General features: G+C 40.8%; 2 protein-coding genes across 4 annotated transcripts; both read right to left on the bottom strand.

Annotated features, from left to right (window-relative positions):
- Positions 1 to 379: 379 nt before the first annotated feature.
- Positions 380 to 10,924, bottom strand: LOC308080040 (uncharacterized protein). 2 transcript variants are annotated; one of them, XM_080421753.1, is made up of 11 exons: positions 10,744 to 10,924; positions 8,444 to 8,637; positions 7,980 to 8,097; positions 5,748 to 5,860; positions 5,144 to 5,315; positions 3,431 to 3,742; positions 2,480 to 2,631; positions 2,204 to 2,311; positions 1,953 to 1,997; positions 1,480 to 1,633; positions 380 to 1,445 (listed from the first exon to the last, which is right to left on the bottom strand). In XM_080421753.1, exons 1-11 carry the CDS (start codon positions 10,784 to 10,786, stop codon positions 1,441 to 1,443), a joined length of 1,416 nt encoding a protein of 471 aa, XP_080277879.1. In that variant the 5' UTR covers positions 10,787 to 10,924; the 3' UTR covers positions 380 to 1,440. The 2 variants fall into 2 exon arrangements, with proteins under 2 accessions (XP_080277879.1, XP_080277878.1); XM_080421752.1 differs by having other exon boundaries at positions 380 to 1,633.
- A 2,350-nt stretch (positions 10,925 to 13,274) lies between these two features.
- Positions 13,275 to 24,069, bottom strand: LOC308080041 (uncharacterized protein). Of its 2 annotated transcripts, XR_013932667.1 has the most exons (11): positions 23,636 to 24,069; positions 22,240 to 22,409; positions 21,397 to 21,511; positions 19,517 to 19,626; positions 18,673 to 18,835; positions 17,915 to 18,229; positions 15,597 to 15,760; positions 15,354 to 15,461; positions 15,139 to 15,183; positions 13,733 to 14,807; positions 13,275 to 13,668 (listed from the first exon to the last, which is right to left on the bottom strand). XR_013932667.1 is itself a non-coding variant. In XM_080421754.1 (10 exons), exons 1-10 carry the CDS (start codon positions 23,676 to 23,678, stop codon positions 14,652 to 14,654), a joined length of 1,389 nt encoding a protein of 462 aa, XP_080277880.1. In that variant the 5' UTR covers positions 23,679 to 24,069; the 3' UTR covers positions 13,275 to 14,651. The 2 variants fall into 2 exon arrangements, 1 of the variants encoding a protein (XP_080277880.1); XM_080421754.1 differs by having other exon boundaries at positions 13,275 to 14,807.
- Between the last annotated feature and the right edge of the window lie 361 nt (positions 24,070 to 24,430).

The raw sequence follows: 24,430 nt of genomic DNA, 5'->3' as shown, positions 1-24,430 counted from the left end.
TGCAAACAAAAGTGTATTTATTAAATAAAGTGTATCATATAATTAAACATTAAAATATGTTTGGACACAGAATCAAATGTTTTATGGTCATGAGTCACCAAGAGCCTGGATGGCTTGGTTCCAGGCTTAAAATAATTTATATAAATATTTTCGGAAATCTCAATGGGAAAAAGTAACGGGCTCTCTATCTGTGGAACCACAAAATGGCCGTCGATTGCTATTCCCTATACAGTCCATTCCATAGCCCAGACCCAGTGGTCTGAGTTTGTGTGAACCATAGAGTTTAAAATATTAAATATTAAATAAATAAATATTCATATTAAATTCCCTCAGTGAATTATCTTCTCTTCTTTTTAGTGTTTTACAGCGGATGGCATCCATAAAGTTGCATTACCGCCATCTATTGGAATGAAATACTCTGACTCTAATATATCAGTGTCCCTCCCTGGATGTGCCAATATAGTCAACGTCCACCCAAAGTGATCCTCTTGCTTCCATATGCTGTCCGTTCCTATTCACCCTAGAGTCTAGGGCCTAGACCCTTAGGCCTAAGATGGTGTGAATTCTTCCCCTAAGGTAATGTCCAAGTCTTCCCCTGTGACATCCAGTACATTTTTGATTGATTGATTGATTGATTGATTGAATGCTTTTTTAGTCAAAAATGTAAACAGCACGAGGTACAGTCAGACATTCAGACTAAAAGGATAACACAAAAAACTCCATGGTGGTCCTATGTATTCAATTCATAAGCATAGCATAAAAATAACACAATAATACACATCATCAACAAATACAAAACATTATGTGTACAAAGGATAAAAAAGGGGGCAAAAGCGCCAGTGTACACCTCCTTTCTATGGCAAAATGCATTTATCCTCCCTTTGGACACGTCAGGAACCCCTGGGGAGTTCCATTACATAACAGGGTGTTGCATTCATTGTAGCTTCCACAAGCAATGACACACAGGCTGGCAAAAGAAACTAGTTTGGACTTTGTTAAATTGTAAACTTAAGCAAGATGAAGCTATCAGACTTATTTATAGCCCTTAAGCACTCACGCTGTGTCTCTCTCGCTGTGTCTCTCTCTGTCATGTCAGCTCCTGCAGTCAAATCCTCGGTGTTCGTTTATACATTTTTAAATCAGTTATCCAACTCACGGACAGTGAATTTACCAAGAGGATACTCCGCCATTGTGAGCAGTCTAATAAAAAAATTAAAGTATAGTCTATCCCAAATAAATGAGCTGTGCTCTATTTAAATTAGACCTGTTGTGTAAACATGGATCTTTACAATACAATGTGACTCCATTGCGTGGGGGAGAAGTGTAGGGGCCGTGAGAAAATCATCAGTCAATAAGAACCTGAGATTGTCATGCCGGTACGTTATGCAGGGGATAAAAGGCCGGCAGGCTAATGTTAAGTCAAAAAGCATCAACTGATCTTTAGATTTTTTCCCTAGTTTTTTTCCTAAAGAAAGTTGAGTTTGTCTGAGGTGTAGACATCAGAGTGAGGCGTGTCTGAACTGAGGGGTGGAGCGGAGGGGAACGTCATTCCCTTCAGCTCAAACTGGGGTTCAGCATCAGAAGAGAAGAGAGAATCATATGGAGGAGGTTCCTCTGATCCTGTGGTCCTCGCCTGGAGAAAGACATTATACTTTAATGCAGTAAATATACAATATGAGAAACTACTTGAGTAAAAAGTATCAGCATCAAAACATGATTAAGGAACAAAACTGAAAGTACTCCCAATTGTTCAAAAATGTGTCAATCCTTTTAGAAAATAGCCAAAGTATAAAATAGAGTTTAACAGTATGTTTTGTAATATGCAGAGTAACTAAAGCTGTCAAATTGTAGTGGAGTAAAAAGCACATCACACAGGGCTTAGCGGAAACGAGGCTTTGGGTTTAAGCACAAAGCTATTTGGTTTCCTTATTTATTTGGGAGTGGGTCCATACCTCAGGTTGAGATGAGCTCATATGAGGTTCTTCAGGACCAGGCACCTGTAAGATGAAACAATCCTTATCAATTCTTATCTGTCAGGTTATACATCAGTGGTTCTCAAAGTGTGGTACAGGGACCCTCAGGGTTCTAAATTGATCTTTACAGGTCTGTAACTCAGTTATGGGTCCTTGAAATGTAAGCGTTTGAGAACCACTGGTATAGAATACATTTGAGGTGGACACATTATGATATGATAAACAGCTACCGGTGGTGGCTGGTAACTGGATCCAGGCTCTTGGGGGTAGAGTGGGTAAGTTGGTCCATGTGATGGACTAGGACTAGGATGAGCTGAAGTGGACGGCAGAATGTTGTCCTGTAATTGAACATAGCAGTTTCACAAGAAAACATAGAGTTGCTTCAAATATGAACTATTCTGAAATTAGTCTAAGCAGGGTGTGTTTGTGTTGGGTACTCAGATCATGGTAATATACATTGTGTTGGCACTTACATCATGGTAATATACATTGTGTTGGATACTCACATCATGGTAATATACATCTGGTGCAGTGTCAGGAACAGAGTTGTTCTTTCTAGTGGTCTTCTTGCAACAGCGCTTTCTCACATAGCAACAGCAGAACACCACCGCTAATATGCCGAAGGCAACACCAATATATCTGAGATAGGGATAACGCTCTGAAAGAACAGAAAGAAGTGCCCTGGTTTGTTTACGTGAACCAGAAACTTTGATGAGATTAAAGGCTCTTTTTCGAACACAAGAACTAAGCGAACCTTGCCGTGCCTTGAAAGAGGTTCATGATTTGTTTCCATTTGCGGCTTGGTTTCATATATGGTTCTCACGATCTAATTTAGGCCCTGCTCAGGAGGTACTACTAACCTTGACTTCTGGGAACCCAAGAACTCAGAACTAATACTTTCAACATTTGTCTAAAATAGCTATTTTCACCTTTTCATTTGTTTTTTAATGAGGTACTTCCCCCTTCAGCGGTGGTTATGGTTGTAATGCAAACTAAATGGAATGCGAGCACAGACTCCAGTCACAAAAGCGATATCAACAACTTGCTGGGCTCCAAAAGTAAATCATGTAAAGAATGATAGCCAGCACTCATGTTCTGTCCATTCAGGTACTTCTCATTTATTTAATAAGGCAACATGACCCAGAGACGTGTTTCGGCTACAAAGCCTTCCTCAACATAATCATCTTTCGATGAGGAATCATGATTGCGCTGAGGAAGGCTTTGTAGTCGAAACGCGTCCGTCTGATTTATGTTGCCTGCTATATTAAATAAATGAGATGTACCTGAATGGACAGAAAGTGAGTGTTGTCTATCATTCTGGTGCAATCAAACAAAACACCATCACAGGGTTCATGGGTTCTGGAAAGTATCAGATTATGAAGGTTCTGGGTTACCCTTCATAGTGGAAAAGGCCCATTAACGTGCTACCAGGATCAGTGCAGCATACTGTAACTCACCCTTTACCTGCAGAAACACCACGAGGGCCAGGTTGCCCTGCCAGTCACTGAAATCAAAGCGACCCGAGTCTGATGGCTGGAGGTCCTCAATGGCAATCTGCAGCGTCGGTCCATATAGCTTTTTAATTCTACCTGGAAACAAGCCTGACATCGACGTGTTGAACACGTGCAGTTCGCCTGCCTTCATCACCAGCACTTTCTCTGAATGATCCGCATTTGCTTTAAAGGTCATGTCAAACAACGCAGGATCCATCCCAAATGTGATGTGGAGGTCCTGGCCCTGGACTTTCTCCTGAAAGTACTGTTTCTGCTCTGTAATATGAGATAGAAGGGATGGCATTAAAATAAAACTATGGAATTAAGTCAGGATGAAACACTGAAATATCAGAGGATCATTTGCAGTGGTGGACAGTAACGAAGTACATTACATGTACTTGCATATTAACATTTAACATTTTTTTGGATACTTCTGACTTTCACTCCACCACATTTCAAATACAGATATTGTACTGTTGAGTGTACAATCTGTCTACCAGAATTGAGGAGGACACCCATGGAGTGCGGAGTCAGTGTTCGCTATTGTCTCACAGCAGACGCATGCTCCAAATAACTCCACACTTTGCAGACACAACATTGTTCCCTAACAGCAACACAACATTAATTCACCTATAATTCAGGGCTCCAGTATATACAGTATGCAGCCGCGATAGGCAAGCTAACAACCCATGGATTAAAGGACTGATTATTAATTATAAGGAGGCGACATAATTTGTTGCAGGCTAGGCCTACCTGATGTAATGCGGGGTCATACCTATGTTCCCCGGAGCTATGTTCCCCCACTAAGGTTATGGTTAGGGTTAGGTTTAGGTTAGGTCCTATATTCCCCGCTCTCCTAGGAAAGCGGGGAACATAGAACCTGGGGAACATAGAACCTGGGGAACATAGGTAGGTACGGTCCCATGTAATGCCAGCTAGCCTACCAGCTAGCGTTAGCTCAATCGTCTCCTCATCTCGGCTCATAGTCATACAACTCAAAAATGACAATTGGGGGTAGCCGCTGTCGTATATATTGCCCACCATTTCTTTTACACAATACAGAGATCTTCATATACAGTATGCGGAGATCTCTATCTGTCAGTCCTTGTTTCTTTTATGGGGATACTGTATGCCCATAAAAGGGACAAGGACTGACAGATGGAGATCTCCATATATGGCCATATCAGTTGGATCACTGGTGCAACGTAGCTGTGAGGGCCCCAACGCGGCCCGATCTCTAGATGTGAGGACCGCAAAGCGGCCCGAACCTCTAGTATTTCTAAGAAAGGAAAAAGTACATTATGAATTAACCACTTAACCACTTGAACGTCAGTAGCCAAAAATAGGGGGGGTGGCAAAAATAGCTGATCTACAAGCTCAAAGCACTTGTAGGTCAGCTATGTTTGCCCAAGACATTTGGTGTAGATGGGAAGCCAAAAATAGCCGATCTCCAAGCTCAAAACGCTTGTAGATCGGCTATTTTTGCCAAAGAGATTTGGTGTAGTAGATGGAGATCAGCTATTTTCACTACTATTAATATTTTTTGTACATTTCTGGAAAATCTTTTTAAAGTTTTTTTTAAAGTATCTATACTTTGACTCAAGAAACTGGGGTTGAGGACTTTGCCCACCACTGAGTTATTTGTGATACAATGTCAGATAATTCTACATCATTAACCTTCAACTTTCATCCTTTTTCTGGAAGCAAACTTGTGGTTTATGTCCCTGAAGGTGTAGTAGCCAACAGATTCATAGGTGAGTTTGTTCATAATCCACTTGTTGTTCAGCATCCTTCCCCTGCCTCCTGCCTCACTGGCTGCCGGGTTAGTGCGATTCCACAAGACCTGGGACTGGGTAAAGAAAAAACTAAATCGATCATTTCATAGAATAATCGGCTTGGGTAGCGAGAGAAGGTTCAAGTAGGAAGGAACCAAATCCAAATTGCTGGGTATTGGGTACCCATAAAATCTATAAAATCCTAATCAATTAAGGGTCGAGTATCTTCCTATAAATAAAGCATACAACAAGCTTTAACTGCTACTGTTTCCATTGTGTTGACAAGACATGGAATAAATGCATGAGAGGTTACTATTCATTAATGTTGACAATTATTGATGTCGGAATCGATAAAATCCTAATGATACCCATCCCCACTATTTTGGATATTAGTATAGGCGGCAAATAAAGACATAACAAAACGTTATGAAAATAGCCAATCCACAAGCTTGTGTTGCAACACTTTGTGAACTTGTAGATAGAATAATCAATAGTTGCATTCCTACCTCGTCTGACCCATATGTGTAATCCAGAGGAATGAATTCCAGGGAATACGCATCAGTGGGACATCTGAAGTAGTAGTCAGATCCAAACACCTTTGTCACTCTACTTGAGCAATCTAAACAAACACACACACACACACACACACACACACACACACACACACACACACACACACACACACACACACACACACACACACACACACACACACACACACACACACACACACACACACACACACACACACACACACACACACACACACACTTTAGGACAGTGATTTTACAAATGCCATTTTTACCACTGTTGCTATTTTAACCATAATCCTAAAGCCACAAATAGCCAATCCACAAACTCACAACAGGTCGTGCTGCAATGCCTTGTGAGCTTGTAGATCTGCTATTTTCGGTGCACGACGCCCACGTGCAACTAATAAATCAGGCATAACTCCAACCCCAACCCTTAAACCACAAAATGAATCTTTTCATAACTGTAAGCCTAACACTAAGATTATGTTTTACCATAAAACAACCATTTCTCTTGTGAGGACCAGGTAAATGGCCCTCACAGTGTCTATTTCTCAAATTCTACTATACTTATGGGGACATTAGGCCCTCACAAGTACAGTAATACAATACACACACACACACACACACACACAAACATGCAGAGGGGGAAACATGAATAATACTTAATAATGTGACAGGGGTTAACTGACATTACAGTGAAATAATGTGGTCAGGACTTGTGATTTAATCAGTTTTAAAGGCGTGGTTCTGAAAGAGTCTCGCTGTCTATAAAAGGGTGTGTCTGTGTGTCTGCATGCATGGGCCTGTGTCTGTCACAATTCTTTTGCAAGACAACTATTCCACAATCTCTGAATGCTATATAGAGTCTGGAAATGCACAACCCTGTCGTCTGTTCGTCATGTCTGTTGACGAAAATATACTTTGAAACATCTTTTAACATTTATTTGAAATATCCATTTCTGACAAGCAGCAGGCTAAATAGACTTTGATTATTTGGATTTACATTTACACCAAATTAGCGCAACTGCAAAGACGAAACGGATGCGGGGAGGAGGCTCATTTCTAGCGCTTCCTTTGCACAGACTGTATGACGGAAGCATTTGCAAATTGTGTGAGTCAACAGTCTGGCTGTCACGATTAGAACATCGAAGTTGACGATTAATTGTCGTACAAATAATTGCGATTAACGATTGAATTGTGTTTTTGGCATTGAACATTGGAACATATGAATACAAATTACATTTCTGTGTGCCTTTTAGGCTTTGTAATAAAAAAAATAAAAATTAAAAATACATTTTGGGGGTGAACTATCCCTTTAAACATAGAAAGAAATGACTGACAAATTTAATAATTTCATACTTTAAAACAAATGCAAAAATAGCGGAAATAACTGATCTACAAGCATTGTTAGCTTATGGATCTGTATGTCTGTCTTTCTGGAGCTAATCTCACAAACCACTGGACTGATCAGCGGCAAATTTCTTCTGTACTCACAAATTTGTTCACATATTTTCATTTAACTTCCCTTTTTATAATAGAAATCAGTGGGGCTCGGATTGTCCAAATTTGGATAGGGATGATGCCATCAGTTAGACTATTTCAGAGGCAGGCCGAATAAGGAAGGTTGCTGAAACCATGACCAAATGTACAGTAGTCACACATGCATATCATATGCACACGTCATATGGCTCTTTTCAACCATGAAGTGTAAAACCCACAACCTTCCAGAACCGGTTTAGTTATCATTTCATAGATTCTGTTCACGTCTCCATTATAACCAGAGACTCCCCTGAAGGGGGAGGTACGTCAGAAACAGTGTTCATTTTGACAGCAAATCTTGATTTTGTCTTAGACACAGTCTTTTGAATAAAATTCCATTTAGTTTTAGTCATCTGAAATGTTTTACTTTTAGTCTAGTTTTAGTTGACTAAATATTATAAGGTTTTAGTTAACTAAATCCACATCTGCAAGCTCACAACTCGTTGTGAGCTTGCAGATGGAGCACGACACAGCACACGCAGCCAAATGACTTGTCTTAGTTTTTATTTTTTTATATATATATTTAGTCATAGTTTTAGTCATGCTAGCTTAGTTTTTATTTAGTTTTCGTGAGTGAAAAAAAGGTAGTCGACGAACATTTTTTGTGGGCCTAGTCTTGTTATTTACATAAATCCTAGAACAGCACTGGAACACATATGGTCTCACCTTTGACTCCCACTCTGAATGGGTATATGAATGACTTGTCATAAGCGAAAAAACCCTCATCTCTCTCTGTCACCTCCCGTATGATGAACTCAGCTCTCGATATCTCGTAGCGTGGGTCCTTGGGGAGAACACAAAAACAGAGACGAGAGCCAATTGTAATTCTACCCTTGTAAACTCGTTCTGCTTCAAGTAAGATCGTAGGATCTGTCATAAAATAATCCTCGATTAAACTATCTGAACATCACAGGGGTTGGCATGAGAGTATATAGTCTGCAAAGAAATAGTCAAATGTCCTCAACCCAGGTCTGAAATGTAATCACTTCAGGTGCAAGGCCACTTGGCCTTTGGTGTTGTATATTTTGTCAAGAGTAGTAATGGAGTGTACAAAAGTTATGGGGCTACCTGAAATTAAAATGTTTGAGAACCACTGATGTAGGAGATCATATCCAATATGTCTAACTCACCGTCCGGTTCTTCGTGGCCACTTGTATCCGTTCATCATTTGGTACACTATGGCTGCCTGGTTTAGCTGGCACGAAGAACCACGCTCGACGAAAGGTATAGACCATAGGGGCATGGTATGGTACGGTATCACCCAAAGATATAGTCAAATCACTCCCATAGCATACCTCTTTTTGTGTGGTCCATCCATATGAGCCTTCAAACACAGACAGAGAGAGGTTAATCATCTCATACATGGGCAACTGGCGGCCCGGGGGCCACATGCGGCCCCCACCTTCACTTAATGTGGCCCGCAGGTTAATATCGGAATACTGATATATTATTGATTTCAGCTGTTACAATTCCAAACATGCAAACATGACCCGCTTTAATTACTTCTATACGTCTATATTAGTGGCTTAATGACTAGTATTAAAATTATATTGTCTTTTTTTATGTCCAATATATTTGTATCTAAGTTCATAAAGTTAACTTGAAATTAAATTAAAAAATTACTTTTCAGGATTCCAATTCAAAAATTGCAAAAAACTATTCGAGCTTGTATGAATGACGAAGTAGGGCATTAATTTACAAAAAAAAGTTAAAACACCGAGATATGGTTTCTGCCCCAGTATGAAATGTGGCCCTCTGGAGTGGAAACATAGTGGCTCCATCATCAAAGTTGCCGACCCTGAGTCTGCTATCTGAACATCACAGGGGTTGGTATAAGGGCATAGTCTGCAAAGAAATCGATCAAATGTTTGTATTATTTGCAGGTATATAGTTAATAATGAATTACCATGGTGGAAAGTAAAGTATATTTACTCAAGTACTGTGCTTAAGTACAACTTTGAGGTACTTTTACTTCACTTGAGTATTTAAAAATGTCAATACTTTATACTTCTACTCCATCTCAGGGGCAAATATTGTACTTTTAAAATCCACTGCAATTATTTGAAAACTTAATAACAAGTTACATCACAGATTTAGATTACTAATTAAAACAAATATTTATTCCACCTGTCACTGTGGCCACTGGCCAGTCAACCCCCGTCCGCATGCGCAGTAACTGCTCCCGTAAAATTGCATTGGGAAAACATGCCACAAAAAGCGATTTAAACGCTTGTTTCAACCCGTCGGTTTGATTTTCTCGAGCGCTAAAATATTAAACATCTGAGAGCAGTGGGGACGACCTTTACTTTTTGGATATGATGTGCGGGAAAGGGTAAGAATCATCATAGACCAATGTTTACTAAAATTGAGACTGGACGCACAGGTGATTGTTTTACGCAATCAATTCCCAACCTGTTGTTTTGGGGTGCGCTGGTTTCAGCACACCCCAACCCCAACCCTAGCCCTGAAACATGACTGTCATACCATGACAGTCATGGTGCCGAGTCCCCCTGGTCTAAAGTTGTGTTCGATTTTTTCACATTGCCAACTCTCACATAAACATAAACGTTCAGATTTCAAATATAAAGTGCTTACCACCGAGCCACGGATGTTACAAGGCGATGCGGACCGCGATGAGTACCCGTATCTCCCGTATTGTTCAATAAAAAGCATTTTAATCCCATCGCCGGCCATTTTCTTTTTTGTTTTTTTTTGTTTTGTAATGTATCAGAGTGCAATACACCTCCCAACCATTAGTGTCGCATGGTTGAAAGTATCGGAGACAATTTGGAGAAAATGGCCGGCGATGGGATTAAAATGCTTTTTATTGAACAATACGGGAGATACGGGTACTCATCGCGGTCCGCATCGCCTTGTAACATCCGTGGCTCGGTGGTAAGCACTTTATATTTGAAATCTGAACGTTTATGTTTATGTGAGAGATGGCAATGTGAAAAAATCGAACACAACTTTAGACCAGGGGGACTCGGCACCATGACGCTTGTATACAACCATGGCTACCCCAACCCCAACCCCTACTTGTGTGTTGGCTAGTGAGGCGCGTCCTAGGGAGACCTGACAGAATGGGTTTCATTGCGCGCATACTGGTTGCGCGCATACTGGTTATTATCAGTGTGACGTCGTCTGTTAAGGGGTCTATATTCGCCGGTGTCGCCTCCTACAGGCACCCTAGAATGACATGACGCTCGTCTGTCATGGTATGACAGTCATGTTTCAGGGCTACTGCCACTGCCTAGCCGCCTCGCCCTAGTGGAACCTCATCTCGGAGCTCTACAGCGGAGAGAGAGGTTTCGATTGGAGCTTTAGATCCAAGGCTAGATCATTACAATAATTTAGTAGCGAAAAACTGAAGTTATATTATTTTAAATCTATTGCGTTTGCATTAACATGACAGACATGAGTTACTTACCACCACAATAACATGACAGAATCACCAGAAATAGAAGTAACATGTCCTTTACAGAGAGAAGACAGCTAAAGACTGTAGATCCACCAACTGCTGTTATTAACGTCTAATAGATTTTAAAAGCAACACATTAGTAAAAAAAAAAAAAACTTAAAGTTAACCAAAAGTAAACAAGACAGTTCTTCTTCTTCTTCTTCTTCTTTTTAGTTTCCGTCAGGCTGTACACTGACACTTGTAATGCTGCCCTCCACAGGCGAGGAGTTTGCTACTGTGGTGTATTTTGCACAAGTGTGACAATATAGTTGAAAGGAAGTAGAAAGGTTCCAGTAATGTTCCCCAAGTCGATTTATTGGACAAAACAGAGTATAGAGCACCGGAGTCAGCCTTGCTGCTACATGGTGTGGCCGGAACAGAACAGAGCAAGAAGAAGAAGGGACAAGGCACGGTTTCTTTGTCCTCACAGAATTTATAGGCAGACTTCACATGTGTGTGTATGTACTTGCATACATTGCCTTCGTGTGTGTTGGATGTGCACGGAGCTAGGTGTGAGTGCTACATCTCTTGTTTGTGTGTGTGTGTGTGTGTGTGTGTGTGTGTGTGTGTGTGTGTGTGTGTGTGTGTGTGTGTGTGTGTGTGTGTGTGTGTGTGTGTGTGTGTGTGTGTGTGTGTGTGTGTGTGTGTGTGTGTCCATTGTGCAGACGAACAACACCCCAAGATCCTAGAGGTCAGCTAAGGTCAGATGCCCTCTGGGAAGCATCCTTTGAACTGGACATCTAGTGTTAGGGCAACCACTCTGGAATGTGCACTGTAGACCACTCAGTATCAGCCTATGTCTCTGTGTGTGTGTGTGTGTGTGTGTGTGTGTGTGTCTGTTCAAATTGGCTCTATAAGTCCATAAATGTGTATCATATAATGAATTGCATTTTTATAATGAATTGCATTTCTATAGCGCTTTTCCAAGTGCTCAAAGCGCTTTACAATGGTTCATTCATTCATACAGGTGGGGGACATTGGGAGGTAATGAAATATACCACACTACTTTACCCTACACTTTCGAATATAGATCAGTAGAGTGGAGAAAGCCCAAGACTGTTCTTCCAATATGCTGAAAATTCACTTCTGGTGTAAAAAAATAGTCTTAAAAGAGAAGCCTTTGAGGCCCTGATCTGCCAATTCCTCAAACATCTGCTGCCTTTCATTTCTGTACTTCTCACGTGACATGAGAACAAGACATGTTGCACTGTCTCCAGCTGTCCACACTGACGGAGTCCGTCTGGATGTTTGCCTATGATATTTAAGCAACTGGCTAGACCACAGTGTCCCAGTCTCAGCCTGGTTATAACAATGTCATCCCTTCTCCCAGAGTTCATTGTATACCTTTTTTTTTATATAGATGGCTGTACAGAAAAATACAGCCTGCTCCTTTCCTCTTCTGCCCGCTCTTTTTGCCACTGGATCTCTAGCTGTACAAATGCTAAAGCACTCAAGTTTCCCTAGTTGGACCTTCAGATCTATAATTTCTTTTTTTAGAGCTTTCTTGCGACCGTCAGATATTTCATTGCCTTTGACCCATACCCACAGAAAAACAACTTGGCAGCGCATTCTCTCTATCCTGCACATGCAACACATAACCTCACAGATCAAGTCAGAGCGGGCCTTTGATTCTCAAACCTCTCAAAGCCACCAGAGCAGCCGCAGAATCTGAGCATATCAAACTTTTTGCAGGTTTAACCTCCACTATCCAACACATGCCAATAGTGCAGCTGAAAAGACAGACATGTCGTCAGTTATGCGGATACTCTTCTGGATCTGACGCTCCCCACATACATGCCAACCCAGTTTTCCCAGAGACTGGGTTCTAGACCCGTCAGTAAATATCTGCACATATTCTTTCTTGAACTGACCTAGGTAGGTAGCCTGGTAAACCCTCCCTCCGGAAATCTCTTTTCCATTTGATTCCAGGAGTGAGTCTGGCATGAAGGCTTGTATGGGCGTTTCTAGTGCATTACCAAATAACCGAGCCAATCAGCGTCCTCGCTCATTGTTTTGTGATTGACAGCGGGGGTAGGCCAATCAGGTGGAACCCGAGTGGTTCACACGTCATTAATCAATACACCTTTCATACAAGCTGCTCATTAACATCAAAGACAAACCAATTACTCCTGGTGATAATCACTGCAGCCTAAAGTGGCTTAATTGGACATCAAAGGGCCACTTGGACATCAAAGCTACATTACTCCCGCCCAGCTCCAGCCCACAGCCAAATTGCCCATATAGGTCTACAGGCCAGACTCACTCCTGAAATAAAATACAAATGAGATTTCTGGAGGGAGGGTTTACCAGGCTACTAGGTAGGTACCTATGCATATGATCACTTGAAAGTAGGGGATGACCGTTCATAACAAAGTTCAAAGCTGGAATTCTCCTCTTAAACCCAGATACCATGAATCGACTTTTAGAATCCCCACTGACCAATCTGGTCCAAGGCCTCTTGGGTTTTTCTGTACAGGTGCCTACATTTTGATTGATTGATTGAATACTTTATTAGTCAAAAATGTAAACAGCACAAGGTACAGTCAGACATTCAGGCTAAAAGGATCACACAAAATACTCCTGGGGACCCGTTTCCATTGTGGTCCTATGTATTCAATTCATCAGCATAGCATAAAAATAACACAATAATACATGTCGTCGACAAATACAAAACATTATACGTACAAAAGTGATAACGGGGGGAGGGGTGGCGGCAGTGAATGACACCTCCTTTCTATGGGAAAATGCATTTATCCTCCCTTGTAGTCTCCCGATAGATGATTTTTCAGGCCAGTTTTGAGTGAATCAAGTGATTTACATTTCTTAATGGATGTAGTCAGGGCATGCCACATTTTGGTGGCAGAGTAGTAGAATGAGAATTTTCGCATGTTTGTTCTATATTTGGGTAGTACTACCAGAACGTTTTCACGCTCTCTAGTATTGTGGCTGTGGGTGTCACTCAGGTTGGAGAAGTAGTTAGTCAGGTATGAGGGTATTGAGGGCACTGTCCCTTTGACCATCTTAAAAACCCCAATCCCATTTTTAGATGCTTAACCCTGTCTTCTTGTACAGCACTTTGTAACATTGTTTCGAAAAATATATCATGTGTACACGGATATCTTAAAAAATAAAATAATAATAATTATACCAAATCTGCCGCAGTCTTTTCGGTCAAATCATCGTTTCCCCGGTCTCAAAATTTGACACGTCTGGAACCCCTGGGGAGTTCCATTACATTACAGGGTGTTGCATTCATTGTAGCTTCCACAAGCAATGGCACACAGGCTGGCAAAAGAAACTAGTTTGGACTTTGTTAAATTGTAAACTTAAGCAAGATTTAGCTATCAGAATTATTGATAACCCTTAGGCACTCACGCTGTGTCTCTCTCTCGCTCTCTCTCTGTCATGTCAACTCCTGCAGTCAAATCCTTGGTGTTCGTTTATACATTTTTAAATCAGTTATCCAACTCACGGACAGTGAATTTACCAAGAGGATACCCCACCATCTGATGGGCTTGTGAGCAGTCTAATACAAACATGAAAGTATAGTCTATCCCAAATAAATGAACAGCATAGTAGCCTCGTAGTTACTGTAGTTTCACATCCTACACACACAGAATGGAGTAGTCAGTGAGCTGTGTTCTATTTAAATTAGACCTGTTGTGTAAACATGGATCTTTACAATACAATGTGAATCTCCATTGCGTGGGGGAGAAGTGTTGGGGCCATGAGCAAAAACATCAGTTAATGAGAACCTGAGATTCAACGTTCTGTGAGATTGTCATGCTGGTACGTTATGCAGGGGATAGAAGGCCGGCAGGCTAATGTTAAGTCACAAAGCATCAACTGATCTTTAGATTTTTTTCTCTCGTTTTTTCCTAAAGAAAGTTGAGTTTGTCTGAGGTGTAGACAGTGTCTGAACTGAGGGGTGGAGCAGAAGGGAATGTCGTTCCCTTCAGATCAAACTGGGGTTCAGCACCAGAAGAGAAGAGAGAATCATATGGAGGAGGTTCCTCTGATCCTGTGGTCCTCGCCTGGAGAAAGACAAAAACAAAATTAAACTTTAATGCAGTAAATGTACAATATGAGAAACTACTTGCAGTTATATTGAAAAACACCCAGTTACAAGTAAAGGGCCTGTTTTTTTTACTTTTAAAAAGTAAAAGTACAAAAGCATCAGCATCAAAATATAATTAAAGAACAAAACTAAAAGTACTCCAATTGTTCTAATAATCTAAATATGCAGAGTAACTAAAGCTGTCAAATTGTAGTGGAGTAAAAAGCACATCACACAGGGCTTAGCGGAAACGAGGCTTTGGGTTTAAGCTATTTGGTTTCCTTATTTATTTGGGAGTGGGTCCATACCTCAGGTTGAGATGAGCTCATATGAGGTTCTTCAGGACCAGGCACCTGTAAGATGAAACAATCCTTATCAATTCTTATCTGTCAGGTTATACATCAGTGGTTCTCAAAGTGTGGTACAGGGACCCTGAGGGTTCTAAATTGATCTTTACAGGTCTGAGAACCACTGGTATAGAATACATTTGAGGTGGACACATTATGATATGTTAAACAGCTACCAGTGGTGGCCGGTAAGTGGATCCAGGCTCTTGGGGGTAGAGTGGGTAAGTTGGTCCATGTGATGGACTAGGACTAGGATGAGCTGAAGTGGACGGCTGAATGTTGTCCTGTAATTGAACATAGCAGTTTGACAAGAAAACATAGAGTTGCTTCAAATATGAACTATTCTGAAATGAGTCTAAGCAGGGTGTGTTTGTGTTGGTGCTTACATCATGGTAATATACATTGTGTTGGGTACTCACACCATGGTAATGTACATCTGGTGCTGCTTCAGTGTCAGGAACAGAGTAACCACTCTTTCTAGCGGTCTTCTTGCAGCAGCGCTTTCTCACATAGCAACAGCAGAACACCAACGTCAACATGAAGACCGCAACACCAATGTATCTGAGATAAGGAGGATAACGCTCTGAAAGAACAGAAAGAAGTGCCCTGAGTTGTTTATGTGAACCAGGGACTTTGATGAGATTAAAGGCTCTTTTTGGAACAAGAACTAAGCGAACCGTACCGTGCCGTGAAACGGATTGAACAGGTTCTTGATTTGTTTCCATTTGCGGCTTGGATTTACCTAAGGTTCTCTCAATCTAATTTGGGCCCTGCTCTGGAGGTACTACTAACCTTGAGTTCTGGGAACCCAAGAACTCAGAACTTATACATTCAACATGTGTCTAAAATAGCGAAAATAGCTGATCAACAAGAACTTGTAGATCGGCTATTTTCACTTTTTTTCATTAGTTTTTTTTAACACCTTTACCGCCGGGCCCGTAGTTCTACGGGCCGTTAAATCCAACGGTTAAGCGCCGAGCCCGTAGTCCTACGGGCTGCGGTCTTTTCGCGCATGCGCGGTCCGGGTGCACTTTCGGAATTTTTTTGATCCACTTCCGTTTCCGGTTTGATGACAGGAAATAGAATTATTTGGGATCCGGTTTCGACGATCACGCCCGCTCCCATTCTACAGACGAAACTGAAACTCAATTCTCTTCCTGTAGTTTTTTCTCCTCGCATTTCACTGTTTAACGTAATCCGCTCTAACTACAACATGGATGCCCCGTTTGACACGCGATCTTCACTGGGAGATACAGGGAGATCTCGCGGATGTAAACAGACCGTTCACGGCTCAATCTTAAGGATTTTAACAAGATCTATGGCGACATGAAAAAAACAAAAAAACAACAAAAACACCTTGGCACTGGTGAGTACATTATGAGATTAACCTCTGGCGGTGGATGTGTTAATGAGGTACTTCCCCCTTCAGCGGCGGTTATGGTTAAAATGCAAACTAAAAGGAATGCGAGCACAAACTCCAGTCACAAAAGCGATATCAAAAACTTGCTGGGCTAAATCATGTAAAGAATGATAGCCAGCACTCATGTTCTGTCCATTCAGCTACTGGCAACGTGACCCAGAGACAGACGCGCTTCGGCTACAAAGCCTTCCTCAACGGAATCATCTTTCGATGAGGAATCATGATTGCGCTGAGGACGTCTTTGATCTCTCTGTCATGTCAGCTCCTGCAGTCAAATCCTTGGGTGTTCGTTTATACATTTTTAAATCAGTTATCCAACTCACGGACAGTGAATTTACCAAGAGGATACCCCACCATCTGATTGCTTGTGAGCAGTCTAATACAAAAATGAAAGTATAGTCTATTCCAAATAAATGAACAGCATAGTAGCCTCGTAGTTACTGTAGTTTCACATCCTACACACACAGAATGGAGTAGTCAGTGAGCTGTGCTCTATTTAAATTAGACCTGTTGTGTAAACATGGATCTTTACAATACGATGTGAATCTCCATTGCGTGGGGGAGAAGTGTTGGAGCCATGAGCAAAAACATCAGTTAATGAGAACCTGAGATTCAACGTTCTGTGAGATTGTCATGCTGGTACGTTATGCAGGGGATAGAAGGCCCGCAGGCTCATGTTAAGTCACAAAGCATCAACTGATCTTTAGATTTTTTTCTCTAGTTTTTTCCTAAAGAAAGTTGAGTTTGTCTGAGGTGTACACATCAGAGTAAGGCGTGTCTGAACTGAGGGGTGGAGCAGAAGGGAATGTCGTCCCTGGGTCATGTTGCCTGCTTTATTAAATAAATGAGAAGTACCTGAATGAACAGAACCTGAGTGTTGGCTATCATTCTGACACTTTGCACCTTAATCCAATATAACGCACTGACCTTTTTTTCTTCTATTGTGCTTTTCTTTTTTTTCTCTAAGCACCTTAACCAACGTCCATAAGTATATCATGCACAGTATACAGTACATTGCTGCTATGCTCAGGCCCCTTCGTAATTTCTTTATCTCAGGTACTAGCGTAAAATGTAGATAACTTGTTTGGCTTTTTTGTTGTTCTCTTGTTTGATATCCCTTCCCACTTGCCCCCCCCCCTCCTCCCCCTCTTCTTTCTATGGAAATAACGTTGCGATGGGAACGATGTACGAAAGTGAATTTCACCCACCTTTTTACTGTGTAAACCTGTGATTTGACAATAAACCTGATTCTGATTCTGAAAGTGGAAGAGGGTCATTAACGTGCTACCAGGATCAGTGCAGCATACTGTAACTCACCTCCCTTTACCTCCAGAAACACTACGAAGGCCAGGTTGCCCTGCCAGTCTCTGAAATCAAAGCGACCCGAGTCTGATGGCTGGAGGTCCTCAATGGCAATCTGCAGCGTCGGTCCATCTAGCTTTTGAATTCTATCTGGAAACAAGCCTGACATCCGCGCGTTGAACACCTGCAGTTCGCCTGCCTTCATCACCAGCACTTTCTCTGAAGGATCCGCATCTGCTTCAAAGGTCATGTCAAACAACGCAGGGTCCATCCCAAATGTGATGTGGAGGTCCTGGCCCTGGACTTTGTCAGAAAACCACTGGTACTGCTCTGTAATATGAGATAGAGGGGATGGCATTAAAAAAAAACTCATTAAAGTATGGAATTAAGTCTGGATGAAACATTGAAATCTCAGAGGATTATTTGCAGTGGTGGACAGTAACGTAACGCAAGTACATTGCATGTACTTGAGTATATTTGTTTTTGTGGATACTTAGGACTTTCACTACACTACATTTCAAAGAAAGATATTGTACTTTTGAGTCTACTATATATTTATATAGTATCCAAGCTATCGGCTATTTTTGCCAAAGAGATTTGGTGTAGTAGATGGAGATCAGCTATTTTCACTACTATTAATATTTTGTGTACATTTCTGGAAAATCTTAGCATGTTTAAAGTATCTGTACTTTGACTCAAGAAACTGGGGTTGAGGACTTTGCCCACCACTGAGTTATTTGTGTTACAATGTCAGATAATTCTACATAATTAACCTTCAACTTTCATCCTGTTTCTGGAAGCAAACTTGTGGTTTATGTCCCTGAAGGTGTAGTAGCCATTGTATTCATAGGTGAGTTTATTCATCATCCACTTGTTGTTCAGCATCCTTCCCCTGCCTCCGGCTGCCGGGTTAGTGCGATTCCACAGGACCTGGGACTGGGTTAAGAAAAAACAAAATCGTTTTATTTTTTATTTTTTATAATCGATCCTTATTTTGTAGGGTTGGGTATCGAAAGTAGGTTCCAAGAATGAAGGAACCGAATGCAAATTGTTGGGTATTGGGTACCCATAAAAATCGATAAAATCCTAATCATTTAAGGGTTGAGTATTTTCCTCTAAATAAAGCCTACAACAAGCTTTAACTGCTACCGTTTCCATTGTGTTGACAAGACATGGAATATAATAATAACGCATGAGAGGTTACTATTCATTAATGTTGACAATTATTGATTTAACATTAGTTTACAGAGACAATTCAGCATTGGCTCCATCTCAGGTACTACTAACATACCCAGTTTCTAATAATACTAGTAAATATTATTTACTTCAGTTATTTTGGGCATGTAGGTGGAAAAAACAAACAACAAAATACAAAACTTTGTGAAAAGAGCCAATCCACAAGATTGCGATGCAACGCGCTGTGAACAAATATAGTGAAAATAGCCGATCTATATTATAGATGGGCTATTTTTACTATATTTGTTTAAGTAGCTATAATGTTAAATTATAATATAGGGCTAAATGGTAAATCAATTTACTGATTCTTTTTTTTTATAAAACTCGCTTTTCAATTGAAAAAGTAATCGATAAGAAAATAATCAATAGTTGCAGCCCTACCTCTGACCCATGTGTGTTTTCCAGAGGAGTGAATTCCAGGGAATATGCATTATTGGGACATTTGAAGAAGTAGTCAGATCCATACTCCTTTGTCACTTTACTTGAGCAATCTACACACACACACACACGCACACGCACACGCACACGCACACACACACACACACACAGTGGGGGGGACACGATTAATACTTAATAATGAATGTGACAGTGGTTAACTGACATTACAGCGAAATAATGTGGTCAGGACTCGTGATGCATATCAGTTTTAAGGGCGTGGTTCTGAAAGAGTCTTGCTGTCTATAAAAGGGTGTGTCTGCATGTAGGCCTGTGTCTGTCACAATTATTTTGCAAGTTTTGTTTACAACGCCTAGTCTCGCGTAGCCAGGCAACTATTCCACACTCTCCGAATGCTATATAGAGTCTGGAACGACACACCTTGAAAAGCAGAGAAAGGAAGCCGTCATGTCATGTCTGTTCACGAAAATATATTGTAACACTTATTTTTGAATTTCCGTTTCTGACAAGCAGCAGGCTAAATAGACTTTGATTATTTGGATTTGCATTTACACCAAATTAGCGAAACTGCAAAGACGAAACGGAAGCGGGAAGGAGGCGGGACAACCGCTTCACTCCCGGCTCATTTTTGTATGACGGGAGGATTTGACAATTGTGTGAGTCAACAGTCTGTATGTCTGTCTACCTGGAGCTGATCTCACAATACCAGTGGTGCTCAATCTGTGGGTCGTGACCCACAAGATTTTGGGGGGGTCCCCAGATGACTGTGAAGTGACAATTTAAGGACTTTAAATACAAAAAAAAAAAAAAAAGGAAAAAAGACCATTACTGCTAATCATAAGTAAACAAACTATACTGTAGGGGGGTCCCCAGTTCAAATATGATTATTTTACAGGGGTCACGGCCTGAAAAGGTTGAGAACCACAGTCCAAAACACTGGACTGATCAGCGGAAAATGTCTTCTGTACTCTTGTCACCAGGCTCGATAGAAGAATCCCACTAATTTGTTCACATATTTTCTATACTTTTTGAAATATTAAACTTTTACTTCCCTTTTTATAATGGAAGTCAGTGGGGCTCGGAATGTCAGAATTTGGGTAGGGATGATGTCATCGGCTTGACTATTTCAGAGGCAGGCCGAATAAGGAAGTGAAAGGTTGCTGTTGCTGAAACCATGACCAAATGTACAGTAGTCACACATGCATATCATGCATACACCATATGGCTCTTTTCAACCATGAAGTGTAAAAGCCACAACCTTCCAAAACCTGAAACTTTCCAGAACCTGTTTAGTTATTATTTCATAGTTTCTGTTTACGTCTCCATTATAACCAGAACCACCAGGTACGTCATAAACAGTGTTCATTTTGACAGCAAATCTTGATTTGTCACAGTCTTTTGAATACAATTCTATTTCCTTTTAGTCATCTGAAATGTTTTACTTTTTGTCTAGTTTTTGTCAACTAAATCCACAGTTAAAAAATGTTGGCAGGCCTTGATGCGTCTGATTTATAGCTTAGCTGTGTGCCGATAAAATTGTCAGTATATTTAGTCACAGTTTTAGTCATTATAGCTTTCCTTAGTTTTTATTTAGTTTTTCTTACTGTGTTCTGAGCAGGGCCCAAATTAGGTTCTGAGAAACATATATGAAACCTAGCCATAGCGGAAAGAAACAAATCCAGAACCTGTGAAATATGTTTCACAGCAAGGAGCGGTTCGCTCAGTTCTTGTAGTCAAAAAGTGCCATAGATAACGTCATAGACTGGCCACATGAAGCCACGCCATTATTGGGCCTAGTCTTGTTATTTACATAAATCCTAGAACAGCACTGGAACAGATGAGACTGAAGTGTCATATGGTCTCACCTTTGACTCCCACTCTGAAGAGAGTGAATGACTTCTCATAAGAGAAAAAACCCTCATCTCTCTCTGTCACCTCCGGTATAATGAACTTATCAGACGATATCTCGTAGTGTGGGTCCTTGGGGAGAACACAAAAACATAGAGACGAGAGTCAATCGTAATTCTAAGTAAGATCTGTCATAAAGTAATACTGGATTAATTGATTAATCTGAACATTACAGGGGTTGGCATGAGAGTATAGTCTGCAAAGAAATGGTCAAATGTCCTCAACCCAGGTCTGAAATGTTATCACTTCAGGTGCAAGGCCACTTGGCCTTTGGTGTTGTATATTTTGTCAAGAGTAGTAATGGAGTGTACAAAAGTTATAGGGCTCCCTGAAATTAAAATGTTTTGAGAACCACTGATGTAGGACAGTGGTTCTCAAACTTTGTCATGTCAAGGACCCCCAAATGGACACTTATTAGCCTGCGGACCCCCATTTGAAAAGATAAGCCAGGGACTCCCCATAAGAGAAGATTTTTACGGCTCTAGCAGTGATTCTCAACCATTTTAATTTTAAGGACCCCCAGTTTGACATGCATTAGGCTACGGACCCCCATTTAATGACCCTAATTCATATTGTAAAATCAATGTTAACTTAACTCTGAGAGTGTACAAATGGAACCAAATGGACCCGTTAGGGTCCATTTGTACACTCTCAGAGTTACAGACCCATAAGGGTCCATTTGGTTCCTATCCATCATTTAGCTGGGGACCCCCTGGAACCCCCTCAAGTACCCCTGGGGGTCCCCAGACCCCACTTTGAGAACCAATGATGTAGGAGATCATATCCCATGTCTTACTCACCGTCCAGTTCTTCGTGGCCACTTGTATCCGTTCCTCAACTGGTATCCTCGTCCTGCCTGGTTTAGTTGGCAGGAAGAACCACTCTCGACTAAAGGAAAGGATGGGCGTGTCCTCCACAGATATACTCAATTCACTCCCATAGCATACCTCATGATATTTTCCATATGAGCCTTAAAACACAGACAGAGAGAGGTTAATCATCTATTAACCTGTCTGAACATCACAGGGGTTGGCATTAGACTAGAGCATAGTCTGCAAAGAAATCGATTACATTTTTGTGTTATTTGCAGGTATAGAGTTAAGAATTAATTGTGGAAAGTAAAGTATATTTACTCAAGTACTGTGCTTAAGTACAACTTTGAAGTACTTTTACTTCACTTGAGTATTTAAAATTGTCCATACTTTATACTTCTACTCCAGTACATCTTAAATCCACTGCAATTATTTGAAAACCTAATTACAAGTTACATCGCAGATTTAGATTATTACTACATTAGCCGAAATCACAATGCGTCAATCGCAATGCATTGTGAACTTGTATATCTGCCATTTTGTCAAATGTTACAAACTTGTGAAATGGGACAGTCTGCATAATGAGTACTTTGGCACTTTAACAAACGTAGGGTAAGTGATATTTTTTGGTTAAAACGAAAGGTTTTTGGTTAAAAAGTGAAAGCTCTATATTCTGATTAGTATTCATTGCTAGAGAGTGTTTTATTCAGTAACAGGGGGTCTCCCTGTCTCTGAAAATAAGTGTTCAGGTGGGTTGCCAATTTCAGCTTACTTATTATTTATCAGCTTCAATTTTATAGTTTTCCAGTTCCAATTTTGCCTACTCACTTCTTTGTGTCATTACTTCCAATTTCACTTGTTTATCCTGTATGAGTTCTCTGTCCTGAATGGATACAATTGGTATCAAGACCAGAAAATGTTTACTAAAGAGCTGGAGAGACAGGGAGCTCTATACTCTGATATTATAATCATTGTTATGGTTGTTCTGTAACAGGGGTCTCCTGTTACTGAACAACCATAACAATGATTATAATATCAGAGTATAGAGCTATTTAACTCTTAAATAAAACAATTTGAATACGAGAACTTTTATACATTGTGGTATACAAATTTGAGTACTTTATCCAACACTGTTAGTTACTAGCCTTGGATCAAGACTATCATAAACACATGGTGTATCAGTATCAGAGACAGAGTATGTACTTGAGTAGAATGAGTACTGTACTTAAGTACAGATTCTGAGGAATCGGATCTGTACTTTTCTTGAGTATTCGATTTGGTTTATAATTATTACTCTTACTTGAGTACATTTCCGAGACAAATATTTTACTTTTACTTGAGTAACATTTTTACTGAGATCGTTTTACTTGCATGAGTTACTTACCACCACAATAACATGACAGAATCACCAGAAATAGAAGCAACATGTCTTATACAGAGAGAAGACAGCTAAATAAAGACTGAAGATCCACCAACTGCTGTTATTAATGTCTAATAGATACAGGTTCAAAGCAACAAATTGGTAAAAAAAGGAAAAAAGAAACCAGGTAAACAAGCCAGTTTTTTCCGACAAAACATTTTCAGCGAGAATAAACACGCAACCCTCCACCCACGTGACACTCCCTTCTGCCCAAGACGAAAATGGCAAGACTCAACATCTACGATTTACTTCGTATCTGTGTGAAGTAGGGAGGGATTCCCTTTCTCTTTGGTGTTTCGACCAGGTGGGCGTGGTTGCGTCCTCCCTCACACACAGTGCAGTGTGCCCCCACCTGGTCGAAACACCAAAGAAAGAGGGAGTCCCTAAACAAACCTACACCCACGTGACACTCCCCTTGTCTTCTGCGTTAATTTGCTTCCTTTTCGGGGTGGTTGGCATCATTACCGCCACCTGCTGGAGAGACAGCTTCACAGCGCAAACATGTCAAAGTCATGGACGGATCTAGCCCTGAAACATGACAGTAGTACATGACAGTCATGGTGCCGAGTCCCCCTGGTTTATAGCGGTGTTTTTTTACATTGCCAACTCTCAGTCTCACATGTACAAACGTTCAGATTTCAAATATAAAGTGCTTACCCCCGAGCCACGGATGTTACAAGGCGATCCGGACCACGATAAGTACCCGTATCTCCCGTATTGTTCAATAAAAAGCATTTTAATCCGATTGCCGGCCATTTC

The sequence above is a fragment of the Gymnoscopelus braueri genome (assembly GCF_963280865.1).
Source record: "Gymnoscopelus braueri genome assembly, chromosome: 23".
Lineage (NCBI taxonomy): Eukaryota > Metazoa > Chordata > Actinopteri > Myctophiformes > Myctophidae > Gymnoscopelus > Gymnoscopelus braueri.
Note: the sequence above shows the minus strand (reverse complement) of the source record. Positions and strands in the feature narration are given on the sequence as shown.

Excerpts from the sequence above, each read along its gene's own strand:
- LOC308080040 (XM_080421752.1), bottom strand. The coding sequence starts at position 10,786 with ATGTTACTTCTATTTCTGGTGATTCTGTCATGTTATTGTGGTG. Across the intron at positions 8,098-8,443 it reads TGGCCACGAAGAACCGGACG|GACCCACGCTACGAGATATC; the intron begins GTGAGTTAGACA and ends GTTCTCCCCAAG. Across the intron at positions 2,312-2,479 it reads CAGATGTATATTACCATGAT|GACAACATTCTGCCGTCCAC; the intron begins GTGAGTATCCAA and ends GTTCAATTACAG.
- LOC308080041 (XM_080421754.1), bottom strand. The coding sequence starts at position 23,678 with ATGTTGCTTCTATTTCTGGTGATTCTGTCATGTTATTGTGGTG. Across the intron at positions 19,627-21,396 it reads CTTCAGAGTGGGAGTCAAAG|ATTGCTCAAGTAAAGTGACA; the intron begins GTGAGACCATAT and ends GTGTGTGTGTAG. Across the intron at positions 15,462-15,596 it reads CAGATGTACATTACCATGGT|GACAACATTCAGCCGTCCAC; the intron begins GTGAGTACCCAA and ends GTTCAATTACAG.